General features: G+C 37.7%; 1 protein-coding gene across 1 annotated transcript in view; it reads right to left on the reverse strand.

Annotated features, from left to right (window-relative positions):
* The window catches only part of LOC112977071 (von Willebrand factor D and EGF domain-containing protein-like), a 183,625-nt gene that overhangs the window by 57,884 nt on the left and 109,781 nt on the right, over positions 1 to 15,960 (reverse strand). The window contains exons 16-20 of the mRNA XM_026088975.1: positions 12,805 to 13,055; positions 11,351 to 11,570; positions 5,467 to 5,604; positions 3,225 to 3,377; positions 1,698 to 1,862 (exon numbers count right to left, since the gene is read on the reverse strand). Of these exons, the coding sequence (XP_025944760.1) occupies positions 1,698 to 1,862; positions 3,225 to 3,377; positions 5,467 to 5,604; positions 11,351 to 11,570; positions 12,805 to 13,055 (927 nt within the window). The remainder of the gene's footprint in view (positions 1 to 1,697; positions 1,863 to 3,224; positions 3,378 to 5,466; positions 5,605 to 11,350; positions 11,571 to 12,804; positions 13,056 to 15,960) is intronic.

Genomic DNA, 15,960 nt, shown 5'->3' on the forward strand with positions numbered 1-15,960 from the left:
AGGTTCTGATGGAACAAAAGGATTGCTTTTCCTTCCCTCCCCAAAGTGCCCAAGCTGGTTGCATTTGTAGCATGAAGTCCTAGATGCAGTTTGCCTATTCAAGAGGAAAACCAGAAACAACCACCCAGCCTGTAATATACAACTTGCTTTTGAAAGAAGTGTGTATTAGTTTCAGATCTGGATACTTGGGATATTTGTTAAATCTTGCTTGGAGCTGTATGTGAAAAGTGTGAATCATAGTAAATGGCACCTGCCATCTCAGCTTCCCTTTTTAGAACATACACAAATTATTTGATTAATGATTATATAAGCACAGTGTAAGTGTGTCTGATTTACTCTACCGATATCTATAGCTGCAGAATCTCTGTTCTACGCAGCAGCATTTAAATGACCTTTGGGGTATACAGTGTATTATCCCATTAGCAACAAGGTGCAGCTTTGGGCAATAATAGAAATGTTAGTTTATTTATATGCACAATGATTTGTATTTTTGATCAGCTGCTTTTACAGCTTCACCAAGTTAGAGACCTGTCAACAGCTGACTTTGTGACTGACAGACTGAGTAATATGTTGTACATACTTGTTGCTAGACAGAGAAAGAAAAATGTTAGTTTTATTTTGGGGGCCTTTAAGTTCAGAGAACTGGCTAAAATCAATTTAGAGTTCAAAGAGAGTGGATGATACCTACACTAAGTGGTAAAATTGCTTCCACTTTGATAGTGTGCATTAAAATATAACACCAAGGCAATAGTCATTGATTTGAAATAAAATGGGAAGTGAAGGTAGGTTTGTCAAGTGTAGGAGGCTGGGGAACAATTTGACAGGTTTCAAATCAAGCAAGTTCATCTGGAATACTTACAAAAAAAATTAGAAGAAAACCAAGGAACCTGACCTTATAACTGGTGTTATTAAGGAATAAAAGTTCACTAGGTAAATCATTCTGGGCTGCAAAAAGGGGATGACCATCCAGACTGGCCTTAGAGAACTGTGCATTGAACTATGAGGATTTATATAGAGAAAACAAGATCATATGACTGATGAATGGTTGGTATCTACTGCCACTTTCTGCCTGAGGTCAGGGCCCAGCTTTTCTTTTATCACAGCAGAAGACCTCTTCTAATGATCAGTCCTTAGAGATTAGTGGGACTAGCTGATTTTCTGAACTCCCTAAGGAAGAATACTACTCAAGCTATGAAAGACACTATGGAAATGTTTTAATTATCTGTTGTCTTTAATTGTTAGTATAGTTGTTCTTACATGACACTTTGTTTATCATCATCTTCACAGGTCACTTTGGAGTACAGATGCCTTGCAGCAAAAGAATTAGGAAGGCAGAGGGTTATTGGCATGTGTCCTGTTCTGATCTTACTGAGAAGGAAAGAGCATGTTTTGGAATCACATGCCAGTGCTCTGGCAGAAATACAGATGTGGTGATTTATAACATCTACTAAGTCCTGATGTGAAGAATTCTCTCTAATGGCAAATGAGATGGTGAATCTATTTAATTTCAGCTCACAGAGCTAGGTATTCCTGAAATGAGACTTCCTAGCTGTTCATCAGGTAAGAATGTTCACAGTCAGAACAAGTCTTCAGTGATTGATTATAAAGTACATTGTATTGTAATGCCACACTGTTTCACATTTTCTTACAGCCTTTGCTTGCAAAACTGTTTAAAATTCAAAAAAATCATGAGGTACCTGGTCTGGGGACTTTGGTACAGACTCGGCCATTTCCAAAAAACCCTGCTGGACATCGGCCACAAAAGTATCCGATGTAAGGTGGTTTCCGATCAAAACATAAGACTCCAGGGAAACATGGCCTATTGGCACAGGTGGTAATATATGACAGAGGTGCTGTGTGGCCTAAAAAAAGAAGGTCAGGCACTTTTTAAAATTATAATTTCTCAAATCAAATGCATATATAAAATAAAGCATGACTGACTGAGCCTGGCTAAAGCTATACAACTGCTTATATTCTTTTAAAATATATTTAATGCAAAATGTTTCCAAACTTGTGCCAAACATTAGAATGTCCTGTAGGCACAGTGTATCAGAACATCTGCTTCTCATTAAAGCAAGATTTATTAGTTTTCTAATTACATGTTTTCAAGTTTATTACTCAAAGTTGCTTGGCATTTATCATGGATAATATAGAAATTGTAATTTTTAGTGTAAGTGAAAGATTAGCTGAGAAACTACATTATTCAGACATCCTTTCTTTTTTTATGATTGGAAAGTAATCATCAAACTGTACAGTACACATACCATACCTTTAAAAATACCCTGTCAAGTCCATATGTTTCTGATCGAGAAATCATCCTTAATGTGTCAAACATTGTATGAAAAGAGACTACTTTAATTGTCTTAGAATGATGTGAAAAATCAAACACCCTGGTAGTATATAGTATTTTATCGCTTATGACGTCACTAAATAGCACCTGCATATGAACTGCCTGGGAAGAAGTATTTAACAGTGTCAAGACAGAGAACAGATGAATAAAATCTTAGTGATGGTTGTAGATCTTTTTTAATTGTCTCCAGTGAGGTCTGTATCATGGTTCTCAAGTATTTCCAGCATTATTCTTGCACCTTGCCTGCAAAAATACGATGGATGCCTGTGAGAGGCATATTCTGGTTAGGTCATGACTGACCTAGCACAGATATACAGAAGAAGGTGAGAAAAAACTGACGTTTTCATTTACATATGCCCTACATAAGAAATGTGCCCAGTCTCAATTCTTCTGCTCCTTGCTTTCACTAGAAAATCAACAAAAAATGCGATACTCGTTAGAACTGGGCCTGTGTAAGAGGAGTGTGACTTTCTGTGTTAGAAAGTGCTTAGCGCTCCAACTCCCGTTGTACTGACTGCAGGCACAGATGTTCTGGGAGAAGTGTGTGCCACAGCCATGTTCAACCTTTATGAGTCAATCTTTGTTTATGTTCAAAACTCAGTCCTCATTCAGTGACTTCCAGCGCAATGCTGAAATAAAATGCCAGCTACACTTGGCTATGGCAAGTTCCTGTAAGCTGTCATTCATATTATTTTTCTTTACATTAATCAGTAAGATTGGGAGTGCTTTTGTTCCTTCTTGGAAGCAATGAGATCTCTGGTTGAGCCTGACTGCTATGATTGCTATTACTTGAATGTCTCTCTTCCCATGTCAGTGTTTAGAGTAATACACGGTGTGATGTATTGAGGGCTTTTTGGTATCACTGTACACCTACCATGCATATCACTTATGTTAATGTTCTTAATTGCAGGAGAAGTCTTTGCTTCTAAGGGTTGCGCTGGCCATTCAACCTCAGTTGTGTTCAAATCACCTTTGCCGTTGTTATTGTCAATGATGGAATCTTCTGTAGTGTCAGCAGCAAGCGCTGCTGTAATAAGACAGTACGGAGACAAGGAAACAAGGTATTAAGAGCTTAACTGTGACTGATTGATGATAAAAAGCAATGTTAACAGCAAATCAGATAATCTGACATAAGTTTATTCCAGAAGCCAGCCATCAGACAAATACAGGCAAATCAGATGAGTCGGCTGCTGAAATGCAGGAAAGCTTTGACACAAATACAGAAAAAACTATTTTGCCCAAATTCACTAAACTTAAGTCATCCAAGAGACATACTTAATATACATAGTGATCTTTTATTGAGCTAAGGGTAGGCAGTGTGATTACTTGCACAGAGATGCTACACTGGGGCCTGTGGTCTGTCTGATTCCTGCTTCACTTTGAAAGCTTTCCTCTGAAAACTACATTGTACATGTTTGTTGGCTTCAGTTAGCTTAGCTGTCAACTTTGTATGCTCCAAAATGCATGTACTGAATATACATGGAAGTAAAGGGGAAAACTGATTGTGGGAGATGTTAAAAAATATTAATTCCTGCCTAAATTTAAGAGAATTTCTCAAAGGATTTAGGGATTGTAAACTTTACATGGATATATGTTGTGAGGTAAACAACTGATTGCTCTGGGTCTCTTGGATCTTCTGTACTCTTACGGAAAAGCTTGAGACTGTGACTTTTTATATACATTAAACAATGCGATGAGCTATAGCCCTCTATAACAGCTATAAAATTGGTTCAGTTTCATTCTTCTGCTTCCTTGGGCATGCCTTTCCACTTGCTTCAGCAAGGGAAGTATGCATAGGTATGGTCACTCTCAGAACAGAGAGTATCAGAACCATGAAGAATGATTTATATTTTATTTTGGGTGGAAAAGGAAGCACTCGGAGGCAATAACTAGTTTACTTGTTCTAATAAATGTGCATTTCAAAAATTAAGAAATGTTTCTGTAATGAAAAAAAGGCCTAAGGAGAAGTTACGACTTTTCTGATATATTTTGGAAAAGGGCATAATTTTGTGTATCTGAATATCCTTCCCTTATTAATCATATTAGCTGCAAAAACATACATTGGTCATGCAGATGCAGAATCAGCTTTGAAATGAATCAGTGTTACCAACTAATAGTAAAGGAAACATTTTTGTAGAGACATTTGCAATGTGACAGAAGGATGTTCTGTAAAACTGGCAAAGGCAATCCTACTGGCCCCAGGACTTCTCAGTTACAGTGAGTCTTTTTACATCAGATTTTTTTTCTTTTGGTCATCAATATGAGCAAAAGTTAATACCTGCACAGTTCATATCTGTATTTTTTGCTTTTTGGATTTATTTGGAAACACTAACAAACAAAACACAAAACACTTCCAGTACTGATTTTCTCCTCCTTGTTGACCAAATGTTATTTTTAGTGAAGGCTTGTGTGTATACAACTGAAAAAAGCAGAAGCAGAGAGAGTGTGAGTAGGTCACATCCTGTGCACCTGCAGGTCTCAGTACCGCATAAAGTCACTCTAGCCTCCCTACTAAAGAGGCTGCTGAGGACTACCCTAACAGCAAACACTGACAAGTTTTAAAATTGTTCATGGCCTTTTCCTGCCCTTGTTGGCAACTTTGTGTCAAACATGAGCTCAGCAGCTAAGGATTGCATCCTCTAACGAAAATACACCTCAGGCATGGAGGTGAAATTCAGGTATGTGTGAAGGACTTGCACACGGACCTGCTTCCTTTTACACTATGTGCTGCTTGTACAGCTTTCACCCAAAACGAAAGTAACCTGTAGGTGCTTCAGAGCTGATTCCCCAAGGAATTGTTAGTGGAGCATATATTTTGGAGCAAAATACTCAAAAACCAATGGAACATTCTTGGCAAATTGTAAGACATCTGTAAAATGCCTTTTTGTATGCTAAGGTGTTCATTCTAATCAAAATGAAACTAACTTGCAGTGAAAAATAGCAAGCAGAGACCGGTTTGCAAATACCCAGATTAATATAACATAGTAATAGTCTGGTTTGTGTATTTAAAGGTTCAATCTTGAAGTGAGTGGCAAAGTACTCATTAAAGGGAATAGAAGTAGAACTGGATCCATTTTTTTCCCCGTCTATTAAAACAAATCATGCAAAACACTTACATTTGCAAGTTTTACCATTTCCCTCCATCCCGGGGGGGCAAATTCCACATATATATGATCCAAAGGTGTTCAGACAAGACACTCCAGGAAAACAGAGATTCTCTTCACATTCATTCCTGTCTTCCTGACAAGTAAGCCCTGTGGCAGAAACAAAGAGGAGGTTAATAATCAGGGAAGATTCCCTGTTTATTCCTTGGCTCAAATGTTCAAGCAGACTGAGGCTTACCTTTCAACTGTAAGCTCATTACAGGGTACGTCACTCGTTGACGTGCCAAATTACCCACAGTCTCACTTAAACCTGCTTTTATCTTGCTGTTTGTTACTGTCATTATTGGCACCAGAAGTGCTGAACTTGAGACTACTGCTCGTAGAAAGCTACGCGTATTAAAGAAATGATTTCCCATGCATTTCACATCTTTGCTGCTACTTTTGTTGTATTGTTTATGTGAGATCTTTGTCATATACTTCAAAAGCCAATGTCACCATTTTGGCTTTAGGAGGTTGAGAGCCGTGTACTGACATACTGTGCTTCTCATGTCTTTGTGAACCTCACATTACTAACAGTTTATTGTATACCAGCCTGATAGAGTCTGGCTAGAGGTAACTTTTACTGCATAATCAGATTCTTAAAAGTAAGGTTTTCCTATTTAAAATCAAAATTTGTAGAACCATTTTGAAAATACCTTTAATCCACAGTGCTTATGTTCAAAAGATAAGCTAGTATAGAATTTGAACCCAAAACAATGCATCTGGGCTCTTATTGATATTTGAAATAGGCTTTTAAAAAATTCTTGAGGTAACTGATATTCAAACTTACAACTCTGGATGATATGGATACCTATAGGGCAAGCTGCCCAAAAGTTGAAATGACTATGTGAACAGCAAATGATCTAGAGAAGTCAAATACAGTATTGTTAAATACTCCCTCAGGCTCCAGGTACGCCTGCTGCTGTCTCTGTGCATTTGAGAAAACTTGGTTGGTTGTTGCTGATTACCAGAATATGCGGTCCTGATAGCAGTTCTTAAACTAGCCCATACCACTTCTGTTAAGGCATGCAGGAATACATGAGGAGACTGGGACACTTGCTGGTGAGTCCAGGCACCTGTCTCAAGGCATAACTTAAGGTAGGGATAGAATGACTTGTTGCCTATCAGCCTTATCATAAAAGAAAATTTAGGGATAAAAGAATATTTTTTCTTCAAAACAGAGATTTATCTTAGTGGAATGAATTACAGAATGATGAAAACAGAAGATTATTATTCATCTTCTACAACATAATCTTTTTTCACTGCTTCAGCGTCTCAGATCGCTTCCGCTTGTCCTTTCAGGTTAAAAAAGCATCTCCATGTAAGAAACTCAAAATGAAGTCTCTCCTGATCGAGCTGCCTAAAAAAGCTAGTGTCTTCACCCTCTCATGCCAACTTTGTCTTGTGGAAAAAGAACAGCACAACAAAAGCTATGGCCCTTCTCGGGTGCCATCTCAAGCTAGGTTGTTCTGGTTATGCCTTCTTGCTTAGGGAAGCATCTCTTCTTGTTTCATGTAAGTTAAACATCAGCTAGTATTGTGGGGATTATCTTACTTTTTCTTCCACTTGTTACACTTCTGGGTTATTAGTTCTGTTGTATAATTTAATTAGCACATTTATAACATTAGGCTGCTTCTCTCTGATGCAGTTTTCTGATGACACATTGGGAAATCAATAGACATCACATTATGGAAAATATTATATGAATTACCCTCTGATTAGATTAGTAATTATTTTCTTTCTCTGAGTATTATATAAAGTCTAAACATGATACCTCAGACAATGAAAGTAGGAATGAAGTTCCTTGTTTGAGTAACAACATCCACTTCCCCCTCACTCTCCTCTCCTCCCTCCTAGGCACTCTTTATTTTACAGGGGGCTGTCTTTAAAATCTCAAAGATGAGAGAACTACAAAAGGCAAAGGAACATCAAAAATATCAAGCTAAATAAAAAAAAATCCACTCATCTGAATTTTGTAACTGCGTAATCAATTAATTTCACTCTTAAAGAGATTTGATTTAAAACAATATCTGATCAGTGTTGGCATAATGATAATCCAACAGAGGCTGAGAACAAATGTTTGGAAAGTCTGAAACTAGGCTGAAGGATGCTGAAGAAGCAGCAGAAATGGACAGAAAACTGTCTGCAACAAGAAGTATGAATTATTATGTTTGCATGACCTCCAGTGCACTGCAACACCAGGGAGTCTCAATTCTCTTGGCACTGCTACAATACAAATAAAAGTAATAGGAAAAGAAGATCTTCAGGATTCCAGGCTGAAACATCTGTTTCTGTGCCAGCTCTATTTCCCTGTCCCTGCATGGGAAATTGGCTGAGAAGATAAAGTCCTTTTATGCCTAGAGAGGAACTGACCACCTGCAGATGCAGAAAACAACTTTTTGACTGTGTTCACATTACGTTGACTCTAAAACGAATAGTACCTAAGTTTGAATCTCATTGAGGGATTCTCTGGTTATTATATACTATGAACAAATCTTGATTTGTTTGGTTTCCTGAAAAGTAACATGAATTTATAGCCCCTTCGTTCCCCCCCCCCCATAATTTTATATTAATAAATGCATCCATGGTGAAAAAAAGAATGGTTTTGTGATTAAGATACAGCTTTCAAGGATGGGTTCTGTTCTCAAGCAGATGGTATTCTTGCTTTCAGTGGCCATAAAGAAGAAACAATAGAAATTCTCATTAATAGTGTTGAAGGAAAATGAATGAAGTTTTGAACACACAATGAGATAAACATGTATAAGTCTCTGCAGAAATTCAAAGTATTAATAATTCTGGAGTCATCCTTCTCTCAGATTTTCCAATGGCTTTTGTCCCTGCATTGTTCCCATTCCTATATTATATACTTATATTCCAAGATACACAGATGGACTTGAATTGCTGCTATTTAGCAACACATTGTGTTCCCTGTGCTTCTTGTCTTGCAATGGTGTTTGGGAAGCTCTCAGAAGAGTTAATGGTTTCTTTTTCTACTACCTGTTCACTACCATTTGTAAAGATTTGATGCTGAAATGGTGTTGTCACTTGAGCAGTATAGCATTGCCTTCTCATTAGATTATTGATGGCTTTCTGGGGAATTGAGATGTAAACACAACATCAAGGATGAGCTTTTATTGTTGTCACAGAACCTGCTCTGAAGTAAAATCATCTACCTCCCAGCTGGCTTTCAGCTCCACTTGCTTATAATTTTTCACCCTCTATTAAAACTTTGAGATGTATTCCTGTTTCAGTCAATCATATCTTTATTTTGTTGTTGTTTATTTTGTTGTTTTGTATTTTAGTATTTTGGACCAGGGAAGCAGAGCAAAAACAATACACATTTATTTAAATTGACAAGAAATAAAGGGTTCAGGAAAATCTATTTTTTCTTGGGTCATCAAGGTATCCTACATCCTTATCTTTAGAGTCATATTGTAGCTGTATGTTATTTTCAAATACGTTATTTTTAAGTGTTGGATATTTCATTCTTTACTGTTTTTTTAAGAATGAGAACCACATTTCTGAAAATGCTCCATGTGAATTTATAAACAATGCATTGTAATTATGGCAGATGTTTTATGTGGAATAATAGAGCTTGATTTCATTCCATCCATATGCAGTACTGCAGAAAGTGAGAAAAAGGGCAGCAGTGTGAAACTGATGGGGAAGATCAAGCAACAGTAGCAGATCCACAGGAATTTTATTAACCCGGGGAATTATATTGCTTTCTATTAATTTAATCCACCTCATTGTAGGCAATGAAGAATTGTCCAGGTGTTTAATCGAATACACCCTAAAGATTCCCATATTTCCCTGTTCTCGTAGGAATATTATTTCCAGGGAATTCAAGACAATGACATTCTACATAAGATTTTTTTATTATTATTTTTATATTTTGATCAAACGTTCTGTTTCTAAGTTTAGTCTCCATGTTTAGGCTTAAATATTTCTGGATCATTAGAATCTCTTGTGGCATATACACACTCCGGATACTAGCATACGTTTGTTGTGTTGTAGCATTACCAGGAGTTTCTACCATCTAGGAATTATGTAGATCTGTTGGACCTTGTTTCTGAATTCCCAATTTTCAATCATTTTTGCTTTTAATTTCTGCTGGAATTCTACAGATAATGAAATCTAAACTAGTGATCCCATGCGGCAGAAGCAAACAGAAAAGGTTTCAGGAATTGCCAAAGGAGAGAAATGCTATTTTTTTCCTGTATAAGCCCACTGAGTAAAAGTAGTTCATTTTTTTTGTTTAATATGGAGGCTCTTGCATATATATAGTATATGTAGTAATAATTCTGTGCGTCTGATGTGGCATCTACTTGCTTTTCCAAAGTTATAGCACTGTACAGCAGCAAACATTACGGGTCTCATGAATTCATGAATGCTTTCATATGTGGGCTTTTTCAATAGGTTCAAGTGCTGAAATATGAGCTCAACTTAAGATACTGAGTGTTATGTTGTTTTCATAACTCTTACTTTGAAATGATTCTGCTCCGAGATGTATTTTAACACAGTTTCAGTTAGCACCTTTCACTCTGGGGAGACTGATTTGGATCTGGCGTGAATGGATAGTAACGCAGTGTCGTTCCTTTCTCGTGACCGTTCAGTGGCCTGTGTGAATAAATGGCTTTTCTTTTAAGCAGCACTGATGTTAGCAGCCCTGGCAGAAAGGAGAGGAAGGAATGGGGGTGAATGTTGGATGTAATGTCAAACTCAGACTAAGTGTAAAGCTGGTCTTTGCCTTCCTTCCATTTTAGCCTCCACTTGACATACAAAGTTCTGCCTTACCATTAACATTAGGGGACCCCTGAATAGATTGCTATACCAGTGAAACATAATTGCTTCAAACGAAAAGGTCACATCAGTGATTGTCAGGACGGATCCATCGTTCAAGGTGATCAGGCAGCCACCTGGCAACTTGATTGGGAAGCTCTAAACGGTTAGGAGCCTACTTAGGCAGTCTTCAGCAGATGAAGTCTGATGAAGTAAGCATAGCCCAACGTACACATTGACATTGGGAACTGTGAGCTAAGCTGCTCGCACACACTGACAATATAAATCGCATGAAAGTTGCACGCAATCTCTTTCTCCTGACGTTTCCAGTTTTTATTCCATTCTTGATTACACTGTATGTCTTGCGTCCACCTCTTTTGTCTTCACTGCATTTTGTTCTCTAACTCCTCTTCTTCTTGCTTTTCATTCTGCGTTCCTCGATGAATCTTTTGTTGAGGTGATCATCCCTCTTCCCTGCATCTCTTAAAACAATATTGTGGTCAGCCTTGAGCCATTTGAAAGGTTAGACTTTGTTCCATCAATGTGTCTGACAACTCAATGGGCTTGTGCTTTTCTAAGGCTTAAACTTAATGAAGATTCAGCTAGGACTAAATAACAATTTATTTTTACACATTTTCCATATCTACTTCTCCTTCATATACCTAGAAAAATCATTCATTTCCAATTTGGTTCCTTCGCTTAATTTAGTAAAATCTGTTGGAGTGTAAGAGTATCCTGGAACTTCCGTCTTTCCTCTTCTACTCATTTTTCTCCTGGCTCATCTCACGGATGGGCAACTGGGAAATTAGCAGGTAGAAACTGAGATCAGAGTAGTTCACAGCATCCTTGAACGATCATTTCAGGATCATAGGGCCCTAGGTCAATTTTTCTTCCTTGAGCATGGATAGTTAAATAGCTGTTTTTACACATTCTCTCTCTGTTTAAAGCTAAGGCATGGGAGCAGAAGGGGAGGCATATATAGCCAGTTTGACAGATGCTTGTGGTCATGCTGCACTCTAAAAAAACTGAAGCACAATCTCCAGTTAAATTAGAGATGGAAAGAGTGATGTGTTACCTTCCAAACCAGGAGGACATTTACAGATATAGCTGTCCACACTGTCCACACACATTCCACTTCCACATGGGTTTGATTTGCAGTCATTAATATCTTCCTGGCAAAATTCGCCATCAAATCCATTTGGACATAAGCACAGATATTCACCAAGGCCTGGAGGGAATTTGATGTTGGTAACACATGTTCCGCCATTGCTGCAGCTGCAAGGCTTCACTAGAACCTGGGGAGACAAAGGGAGTCGTCGTGAGATTCTTCTGAATAACCACGGTTGAGCGTTACTTTGTTACCCTTTAGGAAAGGACAGATATACAGTACAAATACGTTATACAGCATTATGAAAGCTTACTTCCAAACTATTTCCTTTGTCTAGATAGATGATCTCACACTCGCCATACTTATGTGACTGAAAGCTTGACTTGAAAGGGATTTCTTTTTATCATTTATGGGCACATTCTAACTTCTTACAAGAAAAAAAAATCCTATTTGCTATAACAGCAGTTGCTACACGGTATCTGAGGGCAGGATTTGTTCCTTATTCTTCAAAGAAGAAATGAGAAATCTTTTCTCTATGCTTGCCTGCATATCCTCCTTACTGTTTTTGCCATTACAGATGGCTCCCAGGCAGGAACATGACTGTGCCATTCCTTAGCTAATCTCTATTTCAAGGAAGAGGGGTCTATAGTTATGTTACCTATTAGCAAGGACAGCATTTCAACAGATTTGAATCTCTGCATTAGCGCATCTCATTAAACATAGATCTAACTTGAAGTATTTCCATTACAATCATATCTAGACTCCAGTTTCTCCTTTGCTGTGTGGGTTCAGCAGATTGGTACTTTTGATGACAGTTGTTTGAATGAGTAAAGATTTAAATCTTTGCAAAAAATACTTTTCTTTTCCTCACAAAAATGCTCTTGTGTCAAGAGACTGCATCCCACTTTATTAGCTCATGCTATCACAGGATTAATGCTAAGCCATACAATAAAGACAAAGCAATGCACAGGCTCTGCCAAGAAACTTAAACTGTGGAGTAATGACATAAGAGCAAGGCATCCTCTAAAAATATCATTGAGAATGAGTTATAATCTCCTTTTATAGCTAAAACTTGGTCTTTTATGTTATATGCTTTTTTCTACAATCCAAAAGCAGAATGTGAATTTTAAAGCAGATTAATGAACCATTAACAGTCTCTGCAGGACTGTTCTTTCAAACAGCAATCAATAGCACTCTCTCTTGTTCACTGCATGTATAGTTTCTATGTTCTCAGAGATATTTATTCCATTAATTGATCATTATTGCTATGCCGGGTAATATACGCTTACGAGGAAATAGCTGAAGTCTTAGTTTTTAAGACCATAACGAATTAATAAGTATAATGACAATTGCACTAAAGCGATGACATGATAAACATTTTTTGTTTTGTTTTGTTTTGTTTAAAGTGTTCATTTCCTTACCTCAATAGAGTATCTGCTCTGTGCATTGCATTCATCCGACACAGTGAATTCAAAGGTCTGCATTTGTTCTGAATCAACTTTCCAGATGAGAAGGCCAGCAGGAGAGAGCCTGGCATCCTGTGGCCCAACCTCTAAGATGAACAGTACAGCTGACCCTTCAGGATCCACTGCTATTAGCTGGTAAACAAAATTCTCACCAATAAAAGTCAGCAGCTGGCTGGAGGGGACTTGGAACACAGGAGGTAGGTTGTCTAAATAGCAGAAAAAAAAACATAATTACATAAAGTCAAGTTCCTCCTGTGTAAACATTCGCAGTGCAGGTCTTTGTAGGAGTGTTCTTAATGAAAAAGGTACAGAAATATCTGGAGACTGATGGAGGAAGTTATTTAGATGTTAGAGGCAGCAAAGAGTTTCACCAGAAACTATAGTTTCTTCCTCCTATTTTTCTCATCTCCCATACTGAACTTCTCTCCTGTAGTGAATTTAGATTACTTTTGATGCGTTTCTGATACACGGAGATCAGACATTACTTCCATAACCTCCCACTAGTCTGCCTCCCTCAATTCTTACTAAAACATTAATTATATCTCTAGTAGTTACATGTGTAAATTTATTCTATCTACCACTCTAACTATTTATCTGTCTATCTAAAAGTAAATAAACTCATGCTCAAAATGATGAATGACAAATGAATCAGGGGGAAAAAAGTAAGTTATGTAACTATTCCATTGAGTAGATTCTAGTACCATTACACATGAGTAGTAGTTAAGCCTGAGCAGTTTGACTGAATTCAGTCAGACACTTCAGGAATAAAGATCTTCTCAATGCCAGTACAGGTACATCAATGATGCAGGGACTGTAGTACGCATCCTGTCACTACTGTCATTGTTATTCTTAGTGTTGTTGTTGTTGATGTTCAGTATTTCCTTAAGATGAAAGCCCAATTGTACTTGGCTATTTTGTAGTAAAGACAAACACTGCCTGAAGATACTTACAATATAAATAGGTAAGGAAGACAAGGTGGAGAAAAGAAGTATTACATTTAAAATTGGAAACCAAGGCAAAGAAGGATCAGTTGAGTACCCTGAGGAGAGAGCAGCTCTGTGCAGGGCTGGGAATTTCATCTCAGTGACTTAAGCCTCCTCAGTCTCGAGCCATCTTTCCCTTCTTTAACCATCAGTACAAATTAACATGTATCGGTATTTAAAGGTACCCTCTCACAGAATGTAATCTGTCCATGGTTTTATTTAATTTAAACATTTCTACTTCCGAGGATTAATTTCAAGCCATACTCTAAAACTATGAACAATATATGTGTTCTTATAAAGACTGCTTGTGTCTTTGCATTACGCTTTTGGGAAGTCATCATTAGCATTTTTTTTGTGCATGCATATCCACTTCTCAGGTTTTGCTTTCAATAGCTTGTTTCACATTACACAGTTATTTAAATGTGTCTCTCTACTCGTTGCTGCTCTGCTATCAGAGCTTTCGAAAGTGCTTGGCCAGCAGATTGCCATGGCATAACTGCTGAAAGCTTCCATCTATTAATTTACCTCTTACTTCACAGACACTCAAACCGTGGAGCCCATAAAGGTTGTGCCAAAAGGAATCAATGAAGTATTCAATGGGTGTGCGCTTACAGATAAACGCAAAGGTGTTAACTGGATGGAGGATTACAAGAAGTTATAGGCACAAAAGAACATAAAATGAGAAGCTCTTTAAGCAGTCTCTGAACAAGAGTGTTTTTAATTACACTGAGGCATCCTTTGCATTCAATGAATATGTATATACTCACAATTATTGCACTACTTTTTAAAAGGTTCTCACAATTTTGAAAACAAGTCTGATGAACCCTTTCATTTTGGTGTTTTTAAATTTTGAAATGACTGAAATGTGAACCATGATTTGTTCCACATTTCCTAAATCATTTCTAGCCTTATGGAATTTCAAACAAAATGCAGTTTTTGCCTTTTAAGTCATTTTCTGAACTTTAAAATGAGACTGTCTCAGTATTAAAAACGAGTCTGTCTGTATAACAACCAGGATCAGCTCATCCCTAGAGATAATACTACTGTGGCCAATACAATACAAGGATAGAAAGGAGGCAAGGTTTGTGAGTCAGAGATGAAATCCCTCATTAAACTAAATTATATCCTTGCGGGATAAAAGAGGTACTTCCAGGCTCTTCAGGACTGGCTTACCCTTAGACATTTTAGCTATTCATCCAAATAAAATGTCTTAGTTGACCAAAACTTGTGATGGATCTGCCTATACTTTTCTCTGTCAGTGGGTTTTAAGTTCTGAAAGCCATTTTTTTTTAGGACATAAACTAGAGATTTATGTTTTTAAATAAAGAAGTTGCAAAATGACTAGGCCAAAACAGAAATAAAAAGGACTCATGAACAACTCTCTCCCTTCCCATTGTGTCACTGTTTCCCAGCTTGGTTTCAGACAACTTACAACTTTGTGTGTTGCTGCCAACTGTCTTATGGGTTCTTTCTGGTCCTTCTCAAGTGTCTTTCTGTCACCTCTGAGACCGAGTGTGTCTGCACACTGCTTCTCTTGGCAGTGTCTCCACTTCAGCTATAGACTCCAGCCACTGTGTTACAGCTCTTGCTGTTTCTTCTCCTATACATTGCACTCTCCAAAAGCCTCTGTCCCTGAGCATTCCCAGTTTTTCCCCAAGGAAAAGAGCAGTCTTGCTCTCCTTCCAGAAGGGTCCTGCTGACCTAGGCACTCTAAAGGAATATAAAGCTGCAAAGAAGCAAAGCAAACAGGTCCTGTTATTCCTCTGTACCGCTCTGTAATTTGCTTCTATTTACGGAACCTAAAAGTACAGAGTAACTCTTTCTAGAGCCAACACATGATTTTACATAAAAGCAGTATTATAATCTTTATACTGACCAGATATAAATGTGCTCATGTGTGTGGGGAGATGCACTGTGAAGATAATGCTGCTAGAAACATGAATTATCTGTAAAACAAGCTGTAAATAATGGTTGTTGTTTATATTGGGGACGTAGCCATAAAAAAGGTTTCCTTATGGCCTTAGCATTCCGGAGGAACTTCAACAGGCAGGCTTCTCCGCAGCTCCTGTCATGGAGGGCTGCAGAATGATCCTTTAGCTTTTGTAGCAATGAAAGTCAGGTTTAGCTG

The sequence above is a fragment of the Apteryx rowi genome, unplaced genomic scaffold, assembly GCF_003343035.1.
Source record: "Apteryx rowi isolate R43461 unplaced genomic scaffold, aptRow1 scaffold_8, whole genome shotgun sequence".
Taxonomy (NCBI): domain Eukaryota; kingdom Metazoa; phylum Chordata; class Aves; order Apterygiformes; family Apterygidae; genus Apteryx; species Apteryx rowi.